Source organism: Lepisosteus oculatus, chromosome 13 (genome assembly GCF_040954835.1).
Source record: "Lepisosteus oculatus isolate fLepOcu1 chromosome 13, fLepOcu1.hap2, whole genome shotgun sequence".
Classification (NCBI taxonomy): domain Eukaryota; kingdom Metazoa; phylum Chordata; class Actinopteri; order Semionotiformes; family Lepisosteidae; genus Lepisosteus; species Lepisosteus oculatus.
The window spans coordinates 11,535,453-11,553,401 of NC_090708.1; the positions used below are offsets into that span (position 1 = coordinate 11,535,453).

The 17,949-nt window shown below is 41.5% G+C and overlaps 1 protein-coding gene across 2 annotated transcripts; it reads right to left on the bottom strand.

The window, feature by feature from the left end:
• prss56 (serine protease 56) lies at positions 1–17,896 on the bottom strand. 2 transcript variants are annotated; one of them, XM_015361037.2, is made up of 17 exons: positions 13,961–17,896; positions 12,193–12,287; positions 10,036–10,194; positions 9,509–9,709; positions 9,061–9,114; positions 8,770–8,959; positions 8,372–8,480; positions 7,601–7,757; positions 7,096–7,238; positions 6,631–6,790; positions 5,500–5,688; positions 4,623–4,793; positions 3,662–3,846; positions 2,824–3,340; positions 1,726–1,785; positions 1,426–1,535; positions 1–969 (listed from the first exon to the last, which is right to left on the bottom strand). In XM_015361037.2, the coding sequence occupies exons 2-17, from the start codon at positions 12,284–12,286 to the stop codon at positions 796–798; spliced, it is 2,673 nt and encodes an 890-aa protein (XP_015216523.2). In that variant the 5' UTR covers position 12,287; positions 13,961–17,896; the 3' UTR covers positions 1–795. The 2 variants fall into 2 exon arrangements, with proteins under 2 accessions (XP_015216523.2, XP_015216522.2); XM_015361036.2 differs by lacking the exon at positions 13,961–17,896 and having other exon boundaries at positions 12,193–13,537.
• Positions 17,897–17,949: the final 53 nt, after the last annotated feature.

Below are 17,949 nucleotides of genomic sequence, written 5' to 3' on the forward strand. Positions count from 1 at the left end.
CATTCTTCTCTATACAAATAAATATATCATAAAAATTAAGAATTACATTACATTTACAGTATTTTTTTAAAGGTTCAACCTTTGTCAAAACAATTCTTTAACTTATCATGTGGACATCTGTACATATCTATAAACAGGTTTTAACATAAGACTGAGAACTGGATCTAAACACAGGCGAGATCACCTAATTTGGTAGACTCTGATTACAGAATTTCACTTCAGCACTCAACACTGGCTAGAAATTCCAGAACTTGAAATTCAGGATCAATTTTTTTCTTGTATTAGTAGTTGATGGCTCTTGTGAATGATGTTTTCTTCTAAAAGAGTTTCATATATTTTGCAGTACTTTGAAAAAGTACTGCCCTTAAATATTTAAGAGTTGGCACAACAAAAATCTATAACAAGGCATAAGCACTGCATGGCAACCATCAAAGCAAACCAGGACAACAGGATGAAATTCAAGGGTTCAAGGGGTTCAAAGAAAGGATTCCATGTAGATCAATTCAGATTGGGACAATTGTAAATACAAATAAGAACATCTAATGTGCATAAAACCAAGATCTATTGTCCATCTTCCTGCTGTGTAACTAGAGGAAGATGTCTGGGTAAAGATAAAGTTCAGACTCTGCCACACAGCTGGATTCCACATTCATAAACCTGCTGTTTCATATATGTTTAATGTATCATTTTGGCATTCGGGGGACTGTGTCGTTCAAAGATGCTGACAGACAGGCCACCTGGAGAGACTGAGATTCCGTGCACCATGCCTGCTAGACATGCTTGGCTATTCTAACCTTATGTCTTAAGTGCATCGAGCGCCAGAGCAATGACCCGAGGCATGCTGCGGTAGAACGACTCACTCTCCAATCCCACCAGGCTGTAGAACGTGAAAGGCCGTCCACCAACTGTGGCTCGAACCCGCGCCTCATACAGGCCTTTCTCATTCTTGGAGGCGATGTCCACAAGCACCTGTTAACAAGCAGGACACACATCTGTTGCGCTGCAGAACCTAAATGTCTTTCATGATGTTTGCAAAACAATACTTCTCCATCAAACCAAAAGAAGCAAAATGGACGCACTGTAGTTCCGAGAAAAGCCTGCGGTAAGACACAGTGGAATCGCTATCACTTAAGCCAGCAGGTGTATAGTTCTCCACATACAGTAAGGTTTCTCATCACAGTTGGTAAACTGATTTTTATTTATCCCGGTGCTTGTTAATTACAGTGCAGCAAACTGAGCTCCACATGAGCTCAGGTTACAAAACTCGGTGGATTCAATTTAATATAACAGATATTTCTAGGTTTCTTATTGACTTCAAAGTTGAGTTGCTTTTTATTCTTTTTAGGTCCCATGTGAGGTTGGGACCTAAAGGGAAACTGGCAATCAACTGCAGAGATAAATAAGAGAATATGACAGGGAGCTCACCTCTTGGAAGGTCATACAGAGGTTCTTGCTGGGAATTCCCAGTATCCAGCGGTATGCCTCCCTGACCATATTAACATGCTGTGCAGATTCACTCTCACCAGGGCACAGTGCTGCAACATCAGAGCAATCTGTTAGCATTTAGCCATATGACTTATTATTTTAGTACTAACAGCTTTACAATCTTTCATCTCTGATCTCTTAATACTCACACATAGTCTTTTCGTCAACTCTAAACTACAGTCCAAATTCCCTTCCTGTTAAAATAAGACTCAAAGAGCTCTTATATTATTTGTTTCTTACCTTTGTTGCTGGTCCCAGACACCTGTCTCTTGCGCAGATTTCGATGTCTCGGATAGACCTCTAAAAACAATATATTCATTGGGTAAGGGTTACGTCGGGAATCCAGAGAGATCAATCTCCAGTACCGAACACTGCAGAAACCCGGACAAATGGCATAGTAGTTGACACCCTGCACTCCTAAATGCCTAGGGCCACTGGGATCATAATTCATAATAATGGATCTCAGCCACAGACATTGCAACAATTTTTCATACATTCTCTCATCTGAGGTAATGGCAAGTTAATAATAGTTCTTAATACTGCCATCAACACAGTCCGACCAATAAAACACTGGTCTGACATTATTTAAATATTTAAAAAGTTTAATTCAAGTCTATAAGAATCCATAATTCGAATTTAAAATGGTATTAGGCAGCACTACACTTCAATTTCAGAAATTCAGTAGCAGTTACTGCACTGTACAGCATGGATAGCAGTCTGAGTAAACAGTGAATGTCTATTTTCTAGACTATATGTTTTTTAAACTACATATTGAAACTCATATAGTCCATTTATAGAAAGCAAAGGGCTATCAAACTCAGTTCCTAAGGAAAGTGTATTTTTTGGGCTTTGTTTCAACCTGAATAGTCAATTCAACAATTAACAATTATTTTCTGATAGAAATATAGAATAATTCTTAAGGTCTTTTACCATTGATTACTTAAAACATCAACTTCCTTAAAGGTACAGTTATTCATAAAATACCTCTAAGTCAAATTGGAAGTATTACAACTAAGTGGTTAATTAATTAACTATGTAATAGCTTCAGGTGGAACCAAACCAAGAAGACTCTAGGGGTAGTGGAGTAGAATATCATATCCCTGATTTAGAGTATGTGGGAGGACTGGAGAGAAGTACAGGGAGTAGTACCTTCTCCCCTGGAAAGATGGGTCATTAGAAAGGCAATAACTTGTGAGTTTGGGTCCCTTGCTAGAAATGTTGAGGGGTGAGTGGTCTAGTCCATTAAGATCTGCCAGGTCTCGTCTTAAAACAGTGAATTCATTTGAATAAATTAAATACATTCAACATTGTTTATCCACATTTGCAAAGGAAGCTTACCCATCTGTTTTGTGAAAGATGACTCTATGGCTGGCTGGGATGCAGCAAAAACAGTCCCCGTGGGGGAAGAGGGTAATGTGTTCGATCCACCTCTTGTGAGAGCATGTGCCTGGGTTGAAGACTCAGAAAATGCTGGTTTATATTCTACAGTAGATGCCTTGACTGTACTGGGTTCATGCTGTTCAAATGCAGCTGTCGCATGTGCTAGATCAGACCCCTGGGGCATAGAGGTAGTAAGCTCTCCATAACTTCCCTTCGTTGTCCTGGCTTTGAGTTCCCCTGCTGCAGAAATGGCGGATATTAGGGTAGGTTCCTGAAGTTCGGGAGAAGCAGTGAGTGTTGATGTCCTTTTTAGGCCTGGCTCTCCATCTACACCTTGCAGAGGTTTTTTCTCTTGAAGAGGCTCTATGTACTTGTCCATTGCTGATGAAGCCACCCCAGAACCCAGCTTGGAGTGCAGAAGCTCAATGAGAGAGCGATACTCCCTCTCCAGCTTGTGTACAGCAGGGGCCTCAGCCTGCAAACCAAATGGCAGAGAAACATTTTAGCTACTAAGTAATAAAATATAAAGGTAAATTATGTCAACTGCAGCTTTTTCTTTTTTGAATAAATTACAATGTCCTTTTAATCCTCCACTCTGAACCAGGACTGGACTTCCACTTCACAAGCCAGACTACATTTCTGTCCAAGGCTGAAATCTCAGAAGCTTTTCAGTTTCATAACCAGGAACCATCTACACACAACAAATGATGTATTATATCAAATAAAGATTAAGAAAAGGACTGAAGTACTGAGCTGTAAGGTGCAGGGGTCTCAGCACCTGATGCACGTACAGTACCTGTAGAAATAAGGTCTTCTCCTGGTGTGGTGATTTGTGGTCCTTATGGTTGGTCTGGTTATCCAGATCCTCAGCAATCCCCCTGAGGTACTCAGCCCAGTCCTCCACAAGAGGTCCCACCTCCTTAAAAAGGGGGATTGTGCGGCCAGCAACATCTCCGGGCTGGACAGACAGCGCTACCTGCTCTTTTAGAATAATACCTTCGTTAGCCAAGGGAAATGCCTTTTTCAAAGACAATACAGCTCAAAGTTAGGGAAGTTGTGTGTACATCCTGTTCAATTGAGTTGCAGTTGTTTTGTTGCACTTGCTTAGCACGGTGAAGTCTGTAGTATTTTAGTTCCTGTTCCAGTTGAAAGGAGAGAGAGAGGAAGGAGAGGAGACAGCATGACATAAGGTCCACCTGCCGAGCTGTTGCCACTGCTGCCATTGTGACATGGATTTAGGCCCCTTTCCTGACATAGCAAAATCTCATTTGCTGTTACAGTATGTGTTGCCCTAACGCCCAAGCTTACAACATGCTACTGTAGCTCCTGTAGGTTTACTGGTGTCCCTAACGTGTTTCCTGTCTGTGAGTGCTGTGATGGACTCATGGACACCCATGTCAAGGGTGAGGTCCTGACTTCAGGGACAGCCTCCAGACTGCTGCATTCTGGTAGTAGAATCAATGACTGTGTGTAACAGCATGCTCATCTGTGACATGAAACAAAATCCACATCTATGTCAATTCACGGGGAATTTATTTTGTAATTTAAAAATGGAAGCATTTAAGGGCAAAATGTTCTCAAACCATAGTGGAAAAAATGTACGGCTTCGGGCAAACAATATTCAGAGTTTGCACAATTTTCAAAAGAGCAAAAAATGTAAATACATATCAAAACAGATGTTAGTATAAACTGTCTCAAGTCGGCCGCAGCTATCAGCTCTGTGACAGTCAGAGTAAGTAAACGTGGGAGTGCTGTACCTGTTTGGGAAGGCGCCTCCCTGCGCTCACGGGCGGTGAAGGCAGTGCTGTAGATGTGCTCCACCAGCTGAGGGAGAGTCTTTGTGAAGAAGGACAGGTCCACCTTTTCTCTGATGTAGACATCTGCTCGCTGCAGGAGGTCCAGCAGAGTCTGCAGAAAGGAGCGCAGTTCTGCCAACAAAACGCCAGAGAGCACCAGTGAGCACAAACACACTCCCTGCGCTCAACCAGGCCTCACAAATGAGCAGTGCTGGCAGTTCGATTATCCGCGGAAAACACCTCTAAGCACTGGAACAAATGCTGCTTTGTAGGATCTATTTTTCTAGCTTTATTGAGTGTCAGTAAAGACTGACTGTGGAAAAAAATGTTATTATTTAAACCTATTTTTGCTATTATAGGAATCTGAGGCCAACAGCGAAAATAAAGTAAAGGGCATTATAAGCATTATATGTCAAGAGAGGAATGGCTTTCAGGATGTCAAAGTAGCCTAGAGGTCCTTCTAGAGTCACTGAGAAAAAACCCTGACAGTGGCCATCACACTGAAATTCACTGCTTACAGTCAGGAGCTCAGGCAAAAGTCAAGCAGCACTTCCAGACTTTCCTTTTTTGAAATGTGGATGAGTGCTTGTGGATATGAAGCGAGGTCATGTTTGGGCTGAGAGAAGCCCTTTCTACAAACAAGCGACTGCACAGTAGGCACAGCAGGTGAAATGCCTCAACGTGCACGTGTAACGTGCAATGTGCACAGTAGTGCGCCTCAACGTGCACGTCTGGCCCTGCCTGGAGAAGGGAGTGTGGCGGGGCCCAGGCTTAGCTCTGACGACAGCACGGCAAGTTTCACGCGGAGGTGAGCTGGCGCGTGTGCAGAAACACTCACGGCACTTTTTGTAGCGGGTGCGACACTTGTCCTCGGCCAGGTGGGTGCAAGCGGCAGTGCCCATTAGCGGGGAGCAGGAGTTGACATAAAAGCGGCACAGGGCACTGAACTCTGACCTCTGCTGCTCCTCTGACAGCTCTGATGTGCGCAGCAGCTCGGGACAGGTAGGCTCCCTACTCCCCAAGGACTCTAAAAAAGAAAAGTGTGGAACTTATCATAATAATTCCTTACACTATCAGTGTTATATAGCACTTTTCTGGTCACTCTACCACCACCATCCACCTGAATGTGATGGCAGCCAAAGTGCAGAGGAATGCTCACCACACATCAGCTATCAGTGGGGAGGAGAAGAGAATGATGAAGCCAGTTCATAGAGGGCTTTTGTTTTGGGGGGGGGGCATGATTGATAAAGGCCAGGGGGAAATTTAGCCAGGACATTGGGGTAACACCTCTACTCTTTTCAAGAGACACTGAAGAATTTCTAATGACTACAGAAAGTCAGGATCTTTTACATCTCATCCAAAGGACGGTGCCTTTTTACAGTATAGTGTCCCCATCACTATACTAGGGCATTAGCAGTAACAAAGACCGCAGGGTGAGTGCCCCCTACTGGTACCTTTAACACCCATAAAGCAGCAACCTTGGCTGGCAAGTCTCCCATCCAGGTACTGGCCAGGCTCACACCTGCTTAGCTTCAGTAGGTGGCAAGTTGTGAGTTGCAGGGTGATATAGCTGCTCACAACTTGTTAGGTCTATCCTACTAATGTGCTAAGGACAGTTAATGATCCTGAAGCCTTACCAGACTTGGGTTTAGAACAATATTACTGAATTTTGCATCACATATTTTGTGCTTTAGTTTTATATTTAGGATTTTACTCTGGTGACAATGCAGCCCTACCATCAATATGCACATAGAAATCTTTCTAAGAAATCAAGATATGTACATAGAAATCAAGCTTTCTAAGATGACTGCGAACTGACTGACAAGAGAAAGCAATTTATTAAAATACAACATACACTACTTTACAGCACAGAACACTACATATAAGAATAACCCCAAGAGATCGTCTCACTTCTCCACAATCAAGAGCAGTTAAGCAGAGTATACAGCAGCTCTGTGCTGTGCCTTACTCTGTATCTCACTGCGGACCCAGTCAGAGAACGCGGTCACACGGGTGTACACCCCAGGCTTCCCCCTCACTCCACAGCCATCCCCCCAGGATGTGATGCCATACAGCTGGAACCGTCCTGAAACAGGGTCCAGGCAGGTCAGGGGGCCTCCCGAATCACCCTGCTCGAAAAGAGCAAACACAGAGCTGGGAAAGGAGCTCGAACTGACTGACAAAATTCAATAGGAAAATCTACTGTATCTGTAACACATACACCATGCAATATAAAATATTATATGAGCAAAGCTTCCTAATGTTTTTTCATTCAAAATGTCCTTATATACATTTTTTACCTTGAACAGGAGGCATTTCTGAAGGCTGTATAGATCTCACACGCTACGTCAAACTCTTATCATACCAGTCTTTCCACTCTCCAGGTCAGTGATATTGGCAGAGTCTATGGTGCACAAGTACAGCTAGAACGCACCTGGCAGGAATCAATGCCCCCAGAGAGGTAGCCAGCACAGAACATGGTGTTGGTGACCAGCTCCTTGCCAAGAGCACTTTTACAGGTGTTCTGAGAGAGAATGGGCACTTTGGCTTCCATGACCACATCAGCAGAGGGGCCATCTAGAAAGACAGGAGCGGTGAGGTCAGTCATTTTCCCATCAGTGCCCATGTGCCCAGAGGAGACTCGGGAAATTTTGGAGCTAAATGAACCTCCCACTGGCCTAAGAAAACATAGGTCAGATTTCAACTGTATTCAAATGAGAAAATAAATATACTCACTACATACAGTAGTATGCAACAGTATAAAGCTGGATCTAAATAATAATTGATAAGCTTATAAAATATAAATAATTTGTTAAAGCATTTAGTGATGATCTGTAGTTTATCACTTCAGTCTTTAGTTTACAATTTAGTAAAGCATTTAGTAATAATCTCTCTAAAACCCTTAGTTTCAAACCCCTGCAAGGCCGCTGCCCCCTTACCTTCATAGAGAGAGCCCCAGCCAGCCACTGAGCAGGGTGTCCCCACGGCTGGCTCCTCGCCCGAGGGCAGACACACAGGAGTCACCCTGTCAGAGAGGACCACCGGAGACGTCAGCTCCACCAGGGCAATGTCGTTGTTAAAGGTCTTCTTGTTGAACTGCAGAAAAGAGAAAACTCTCAGACAAAGTCACCTCCATCCCAACACTGGAAGATCTTTTAATGTTGTATTATTCCAGTGTTCAGAATTGAGCTTACCGGATTTCTAATTCTAACAGAGTGTAAAATGTGCACTAACCCAATGTACAGAAAACAGAGAATAATCACAGTGGCGTACACATTGTATATTGATTTTATAACACAACGGCAATGAGGCCACGGAGGCAGTTGTACACCTCACAAAAGCAAGACTCTGCAAGCAGCCAAAAATGACAAAATGACTGATGCGAATCAGGTTACTGGTCATTTATCCAGATTTGTATTTTCTTAAACAGTTTTGGTTTTGCTGTGACAAGGTTATCTTTAGTAGTCATGTCCGGGACTGTCCGGGAATATTTTCACCTACAAGTATCACTTTCTACAGAATCGTGCCTTTTATCACCGTGCTGATTCTGTCTAATCTTTAACTTTAAATGGTATGATTGGTGAGAGTTTGATAAGACCTGACTGAAGGGCGTGCCAGACCCACCGACAGAAAGGGAAAGAACAAACACTGCCATCAGACACACAGGACAGAGACACATTGACACACACTGAGACGAGACTGGTCGAGACCTTGGGGTGACTGATGATGCGGTTGACCTTCATGACTTGTTCTTCAGCGTCAGTCTTTGTGATGTCAAACTCCCCCACCACCGCAGTCCAGGAATTTTCACTACGGCTCCTGCAAGAAAAATAAGAGTCTGCTTGCAAAACTACCAGAGCAAAAAACACTAGCCAATCCCACAGCAAGATGTAAAGGTGATCAGTGAAATTCCAACCTCCAGATTTAGCTCAATGTAGCATTTTCTCCCACATACAACACAACACAAAACACTAACGCGCACAAGCACATACTGTATAAATATGCACACATATTCCACTTGACTTCTCTTTGCTTTCATGCGCTGCCAAATAAGTAACGAGTGCTGATTTATAATCAATAAACTTCACAAGAATGGCAAGGAACTCACCCAGTGAAACAGTGGGCAGCTGTCAGGACCCAGGTGCTATCCACAAGTACCCCACCACACATTAGCTCTCCCTCCAGCCTCAGATTGACCAGCCAGGGCCAAGCACCAGGGGCAGCAGGAAAGCCCCCCACTATTCTTGAGCGTGGCTGAGTGACATTCTGTACTGCCACCATCTTTCTCCCACACACTCCTGGGAGAAAAGGACCAGAAAAGTGGAATGGGTCAGAGTAATGTCCCACAAATTGCTAAGACGATTATTAGAAGCGAAAGTTGAAACACAGGCAAAGGTACCTAGGCCTTTAGTCTCGGACACCGTATCCAGGTTCTGCATGGTGTTCAGCAACCCTGTCAGAGGAAACACCCAGTCAATCAAAAGTTATGACTGTCAGTCTCTCTCTCCATTTACCTGCCAGTGCATTTAACTATAAATTACATTTGATTCCTAACACTAATGGGTAAAACAGATAATAATCGTTGTCTTTGTATTTCACTGTTTACTCTTAACAGATATGCAGTCTAAATAAAAGAGAAGGGACTCATGCTTGTTCATCAAAGCAAAATATATTCACTATTTTGACCGTATTAGATCTGTATGATGGACGTACAATACTGAATAAGTGATTGGTTACCAAATTGGAGCTCATGCTCTTTAATGCTTTGAAAAAACGATCTGACAACTTGCATGTTGTCCACTGAAATCAGTGCCAGTGATCAAAAGGCTAATCAGAACTCTACTCACTGCACTGCAGGACACGGGCGCTGCAGCTCTCTCCCATGATCCTGATACAGCTCTCCTTCCCCACCTCTCCAGCCTGGCAGCGTCGCTGGTAGTACCCACATGCCTGGCTCAGTGCCCAGTTACGATCCCTCTCATCCGATAGCCTCTGTGCCTGGTCAATCACCTCACAGCTGGGCTCTGAAGAGCCAGCTTGTAATGGATCTGCAAAATAAAGTACAAGCTCATGTAGATAATTTGTTTAGCGTGAACTATGTGTGGAGACTTTGAGCCTTAAGAGCTAACAGGTTTCTCTAGGAAATTAATGTGCTAATTACATACCTTACAATTAGCTGGAATCCTTACAATTGATTGCAATTCTTGTCAAGTTTTTTTTTTTTGGGGGGGGGGAGCATATTACCTTCCAGCAAGTAGATTAATTGAGCAGCTGAGAGATCAGTCAGAAACAAAATTAGGAGGCACCATGTCTGAAGTCTGAAGTCTGGCCCTAATCCCCACACACACCCCGAGGTCCAACGGCGTGTTCTTACCGCAAGGTCCTGTGCGCTGTCCACAGTCCTGAAAGAGGCAGGGCGGGCAGCCCTTGCAGCCCCGCTCCGCCCGGCTCCGTTCCGACACTGCCAGCTCCAAGGCGGAGAGGGCACTGGCCAGGGCCGCCTCCAGCACCACCGTACCGCGCTCTGACAGGGCTGCCCGGGCACCGGGAGAGAGAAAGCAGGGTGGCAGCTGTCAACAGTGGGGCTCAGATACAAGACACTGACTACTTGAAAATACTGCGTACTGGGAAAGCAAGATAGAGGTCTCAACGGGAAAGGCAAGGCTGTTTTGAACAAATCCTTATGCCTCACTGCACAAATTAGACATACGGGTTTAAACACAAATGAAAAGCTACTGTAGGTTAAGGGTCTTCTATTTCCGTTTTAACCCTGTTCCTGTGGTCTTGTGTTTTTGACAGTTTAAGGTAATGTCCCAAACCTTATGGACTGCTGCATTTGAGGTCCAGTCTCAGAGCTATTAGAATTGGAGATAGATAAGGAGAGATACAGGGATAAGAGATACAGTTAAGAGTTCTGAAGTGTTAGATAGTTCCATCTAAATTGGTGATATTGCACAAGAAAGCTCATAGGAGGGTGCACGTATGGTGTTATTTCCATTGCACTATGGTGTAATAAGCCTACACAGGAGAGCTAGTTTTGCATAGAGCAGAGAAAAGCAGGGAAAACTGTTAAAAATACAGCTCTTCCAGCCCAAGTAAACAGAAAGTTATTAACATTCTCTGAGCTGTTTGAAGACTTAGACACCCAGGACAAGGCTTTCTGATGAGCCTGGACTTTTCTTCTCAGTGCAATGAATAGTATAATGCAATTTCATTTAAAAAGTAACAGAAGAGAAAACAGAAATCCAAGAATGGCTTTTCTATGAGAAATATCATATAAAGAAGGCACAGTTTTGCAAGTTAACCATTGTAAATCTGCAAGTCATGTTCACAAGGATCTCACTTTCTAATTCCTGCATTTATTTTGCTTTAACTTTCCTTTGTCTTTCTGTTCTTTCACCATATCACTGAACTTTACTTTAATCTCCTTTTACCATGTTGTATCACAGTAAATATTTAGAAGCATAATTTGATATATATTTGTATTATTATAATTATATGTATATGATTCTTTACCTTAGTGTTCTCTCCTGTGTTGAACTACTATTCCAGTTATCACAGTTTCCATAAAAACACTTGCAAAATTGTATTGCCAGACACATTAACATCATACTCCAGCGCTATTAGAATAGTATTACAGTGCAACATTACCATGCTTTCCACAGTCTATAACTGTGTTGAGAAGTATTTTGGAAACTACTGTACAGTATATTTGCTGCAATTGTTTGCAGACTGGAAAAGACAATATACAGTAGAAATGAATAATACACAAAACTAGTTTAACAAGAGATCAGCATGTAAGAAATACAAATGACAGGAAAGTGAACCGGATGAATACTATTGGCAAGTTTGAACCTGAGAATCATTTCACCTCACTTACTACTTAAAGTTGGTGACTTCCAGAATTGGTGGTATTGTTGCAGCTTGACTTTTTTATTTTCAAATAACTATGCTGATAACTTAAATTGCTTACAGTATTTTTAGTGCTTACAGTATTTACAGTAGTGTTATAAGGTCTCAATACATTTACTAAGATCTTATGTATTGAGTCTAAACCTAGCACTAATAGGATTTTAATGAATAGAAATATTCAACTGTATGTCTCTACAGAGATAAACTATTCATCCAGAACTAATCCTATTACGTCTTTATTTAATTTTTCAAAAAATACATAGTATTGCATTTTAAGATTTCACTTACTTATCATGATCATATTGTAGTTGTATTGATCAAAGTAAAATAGTGTAGTCTCGCTGGGTGTAATCAAAATAGTCAATGTAGGCATTGAAAATTAATGTTCACATGTAATTCAATGTATAAATTGGAAAAGTCTGCAAGATTTTTTTTCAAATGTTCAATATTATTTTTTCTTGGGTCATTTAATGTATTTGCAAAATCCAGTAAATAGCCATATTATTAATGTGACAACACAGCACTACCTTTGCCCCATCAGAAGAAATCCTAAAACACACACGATATAGCAGACACATGCAGACACGCCACCCAAGAGAAGAGTAGGAAATGTTTCTACCTTGTAAAGTGCTTTGAGGCAGCCTATAGACTTCTCTTCCTGTAGGTGCAGCAAAACTGCAATCCAAGATTTGCAGAAGATAGACCAGCAACATTCTCAGTTATTAAAAAGAAAAGAAAAAACAGTTTTAAAATCAGAACCTAAGTCTGATGCCTTCAGGAATCGCCAGGGCCTTTTTATTTCAGGGTTTCTGTAGTAGCAGTCTCCCAGCTCCCTAGTCTCTCAGCTTTCTCCCAGACTTGCTTGAGGGGCATCTGTCTACAAGTTTACTTCAAGAACAATGGACAGGGAGGTGCGTGTAGCTGCCTGGGGTATATATAGAGTCCAGTGGGGTACAGCAGAAGGGGGGCTGTTTGGTTAGTAGGGGGTGTTTCCATGGCCAATGCACAAACAGCTGAATTCATTAAGACGGTGACAGCAAACCATCTAAAACTTGCCAAGGCTAGAAATTAAAAAGGGGCTTGGTTCTGTGTAAAAGGAGGGGGGGAAGTTGTTGTTTGAATTCATTAGCACTGGAAAGAAAGTTAGGGAAGAGATGGCTGTGGTCTGTAGTGCTTGGAAAGAGAATGAGAGAAAGGGGGGACGTCTGCTATTCTGCTTGTCTCTCAAAGGAGGCATTGTCTCCCGGTCCCTGTGAGCCTCCCCACTTCAAAGCTGTCCCTTAACGATCACAGACAAGCCGCCCCAATTGATCATTTTCATACTTTTCTCTCTCACAATACAATATTGCCAGGTCAGATTACTTTGGTATTTCTCAACACAGCTCTATTTTGTTTCACAAAAACAATAATACATTCAGGTAATACTAACAACAACTCTTCCTAGCTCTTATGTTGCACTTTTTCGGCCCACTGGATCCCAAAGAGCTTCACAAGTCTAAGGGGATCCACTTCAACCTCCACTGAAGTGAAGGACCCATCTGGACGACACATGGCAGCCATTCGGCACCAGCAGCCATGCTACAAGGCAGGTCAGGTGGAGAAGTGAGAAACTGCTCCACCAATTGAATAAATGTAGGTAAAGCAAGATTGCACAAGTGGAAATTAGTCAGGAAACTTGGGTTAACACTTTTACTTTTAAAAGAAGTGCCAGGAAATGTATACAGTTTAACATCATAGCAATATTTCAATTAAAGGAACTTCATACGATACTGGATTTTTTTTTGTCAAAATTATCTCCACCTAATTGAGACCACCTGTTTAATTGATGAGAGTAAAATTGTTCCATGCCTTTAGAAATTGGTGATTTAGAGGCTGCTGAGAAAACCTGCTGGACTAGGGCTCTCCAAAACCCTTAGAGAAATTAGAGGTGAACTTGAGAAATTCTACCCCAGAACCAACCTGGCCCAGACTTGCTTAGCTTCTGATATTTGATGTGACTATATGAGAAGGTGGTAATGCTCTTGTCAGGTAAGGATTTCCTGTCTTGCATATTTCCTTTAAAAGTATGTTATACCCATTCATACTCAATAGTTTTTAGTCCAATATAGAGTCATGGTACCTAGAACCTAGTTCTGAAGATAATGGGTTCAAGATAGAATACAATCTGAATGGGATGTCATATCCATAAACATGCGTTTCTCAACTTCACTTTACTGCACTCAGCTAAAGCATAGACCACTTCATAATCTGTCCATTCATTATAAGACAGTTATTTATTTCTGGTAAAGGTGGCAGGATCCTAAAGCCTATACTAGAAGGATAGGGATGCAGAATTACTTCCTTCCTAAAGTTTCCTGCACCATGGAGACGACAATTTAAAATCCCACCTGTACCATGTCTGGCCTGGCTAACTTAGTGATGGGATGATGGATACTTGGTTCTGCCTCTTCTGGGCACCCCTGCTGATCTTGTGGTAACCTGTGTGAGAAGCCAGTGTCATTTGGAACAGTATCAGTCATCCTGCTGACATTTGAACTGTCAACTATATCCAGAGTCAAAAAAGTAATTCATATTACAAAAACCCATCCTATCAAGGCACAGAAGGCTTCACTCTTCTTTTTGATTCTTAGCAGTCAATTACATTCTAAATATATATACTGTATATCAGTATGCATCAGCTTGATATTCTATTATTTAGGGATTGTCCTACCTTTGAGGTCAAGTTACATACTGTACCAGTCACACATTTTGTATAAAATGCACTGTAAAGTGCATGCAAAATATACTGTAAATTGGAGTCAACATTACAAAAAATTGCCTACATGAATATTGTGCTGTTAACACCGGTAAAAAATTGTTAACGAGCAAAATATTGCAACTTAAAACATAAAATCCCCTGAGTGCTGACTGGCTTGTGATGACAGCATAATCTGCAATGCCAACATACGTGTGTGAGTGTGTGTAATCGGCTCATCGCCAATCTTTCTGTACATCAAGGAGAACACACGCTTTCTAATGGTCGGCTGATGCTTTTGTAGAGAAGATCCTGCCTCCCCACCCCGGTTCGGGACTGTGTAAGAAAACACTGAACTGTTTCCAGCCCCTTCTGTGCACCCACACTGCACAATGGAGTTCAGAACTGTTAGCTAACCCAGGCAGAGCGAGATGGCATGAAAACGCGGGCGGTCTCTTTCATCCCTCCCCCTTTGATGTGCTTTGATTAAACTGTCCTCCATTGTTCCCCAATGTTGTGGGCACTGACGGCCTGTTCCAGGGCCAAGCTGTGGTGCTCTGTCCCCAAAGGGATCACTATAGGAGAGTGTGGAATGAATATGCTAACAAAATGAGCAAAAGGTGAATAATGCTAAGTAAGGTAGAAGATAAGTCACCAGTCTTCTTACTGAGAAGGTTGAATTTTGTCACACTGTTTTCTTGCTATGTTTTTTACGGGAAGGAAATCAGGAAAATACATAAAGAAGCTCAGATGGCTACATCCATTTACATTTCAGCCGTTTTACTAAAGTAGTGTACTTCTCCAGAAGTCTGTTAAAACTGTCCTCATCACACCTCTGTTTACTGGTTACTGGTCCCTGAGCATAAAAGTTTTTGATGGAGTTGAAAACAAAAGTTATTACCTTTTAAACTTACGGGTCAATTTCTGTTCACATTTTTCACTGAGATTAAAAGGATTACCATAATGCAAAAAGAGAAATTTGCCATCAGACCCATCCCCATAACTACGAGAAACTAAATGACACATAAAAACCATCATCATTCCAGAGCAGTTCACTTGGTGAAATTCTCCTCTCTTATTACAGAAAGAGCCCTTCATTCATTAGAATGTACTCCAGGAGGAGCTGACTAGTCTTGATTGACTAGCACTGGGTCACACACAGTCAGCTGAGATCCTAGCTCAGCTGCAAAGTAGGAACCCCTGGGGCCAAACACCCAAGAGCCATGTGTTGTTCACTGTATTTTAAAAACATTTCCATCCAAAAATTGATGTACAGCTTAATGACAATCACTGTTAGGGACAGGTGGCTTACTCTTTTGTTTTGCTGTGATTTAATTAAAAACACTCTTTGTTCAAGAGATACAAAAATATGCTTTTGGGTGATCTGCATTTACAAATACAAAATACTGCTTTCATGCACAGCTTCTGTCACAGTATTTCCGAAAAACTAAATATAGGCTTTTGACACAGGGTAAAAAGACTGTTAAGTGATAATTTACAATTCAATTACAACTCCCCAAAATTACATGTACTGTAATACTGTTCAAGAACTTCAAAAAAAGCAAGGGCTGGTAAAATAATGTAATAATTGTCTTCTTAATAGGAGACTGATTCATTCACTAATAATAATTTGCCAGCTGTCCCATTTCATTTGAAGAAGAAGTTTTAGATAGACCAGATTTCGCAAACCAAACTGGAATTTAGCAAGGACACATGGGTTAACTCACCTACTCTTAGGCCATGGGATCACAACCAAAGTTTAACACATCACCCAAAGGATAACACCTTCCCCAGCACACTGTTCTCAGTAGAGATTATGATGCATAGGGAATAGTGCCACCTACTGGTCTACCAACATTTCTTTACAACACCAATCTGGTTTTCCCTGGAGGTCTCCCATCCCATTACTCACCAAGACTCGCAAAGCATCTGAGATTTGTTTTATTTACATGCAACATTCTGTAAACGTCAATTAAAGATGAACCTTTAATAATTCATCAACTGTTTCTAATGAAACTTTTCTGTTTCTAAGTGTCCTAAATTTCTCTTCAATTACTCCACACTTTACACATATTTCCCAAGGGAAAAGCATTATTATTATTTTGCCAGACTCAACTCAGCTGTGTAAAAGTAATGGGTTTTGTAACGTTTTGTTTTTTTTAAACAGCCGTCGGCTCAGTGTGAGGGGTCTCTCATTCCCTCATTTAAGGGGTCCACAAAATCCCGGGGCCTGCAGGCTTGAACTTGAGCTAATTGTGCAGATCGTTATTTTATTCTCGTGATTAACCCTCGGCAGGGGGGCGCTGCGTCTGGGCCTTGGCGATTGTCCGTACAGGCAGTCTCCCTGTGCTGTCGCTGAAGGGGTCCTGAAAAGTAAAATAACTCTCATATCTTCACAGTGTGGGGGATGACGCACATTTCAAGCCAGCTGCAGCTGTCGCACAGAGAGGCCAGGGTTTTGTACGACTCAGGCGTATCAGAGTCTTACATAAAAAAACAACAAAACGGACACACACAGTTACGAAAACCTCAACACCCCCAATGAAGAGCAGCCAGGTACTGTCAACAGTTATGGAACCCTTTCCCATTGTGATCTGGTGAATGAAACCAAAAGTAGGTCACTGGGGTACGTAGACAAAAAATCATGTTAAAAGACCAGACGTTGTTAGTTTATAACATTGGCTCTTTCCTCAGGGACCACTGCCTGAGTCAAGCTGAAAAGCAGTAATTTAATTTTAAAAGAACTTAGTGGTCACATATGGATTTTAGGTGTACAGTACATGCCAAATATTGTGCTAAATAAAATTAGTTTGCATTTTTACGGCACTGAGTGCCAACACAAAATAGGTTGTAGCACATAAGAGCAAGTCGTAAAAAGAATAAGCAACACTTAATTTTAAAGATGTGAATAAAGCAGACATTGGAAACCACTGACCAAAGGGCTTCTTCAAGACAGAGCTGCATGCCAAGCAACTACAAAGTTTGTATTAAATAAAAAGCAAAGGTATGACAGATATATTGGCACATTACAATTACACATCATTAACTTTTACCTGTATCTCAGAAAACAGGTATTGTAATACAGGTTTTCATTTTGGTTAATTTTAGAAAACTGCAAGGTGTAAATACCTTTTGTGGGGAAGGGAAAAATCAAGTATTGCAGTTGTCAAACTAAATTAGGTAGTCTATTTCTTTCTCTTTATTTAAAGTTGTATTTTGTGAAATAAAAATAAATCAAATAATAATGACATTCTCCATTGATTGAAGGTTAATTTCAGACACCAAGACATCCACATATAAACAAAACAATCCAGTATGAAAATGAAATCATATGCAGTCAATATTTATACTGCTGATCTTTGAAACTCCTCAGACTAACTCAGGGTTTCTCCCTGAGGGGAATAGTAACAAAATGTTCTTAATTCAAATCCATATGAGTTTAGCTTCCTACAATAACAAACACAACACAACATTCCTGTATTTTTTATACTTCCTTCAATTTTCTTCCTTTATGCCCACACCTCTTTGTTCCACTAAAAACTATTGACCATCCTACTGAAACCATCAAATTTAGAATTCAATGTGCCTCATTTACTCTTGAAACTCCTAGCCCGTTGAAGCACACTGGAGAAAAATATGGTG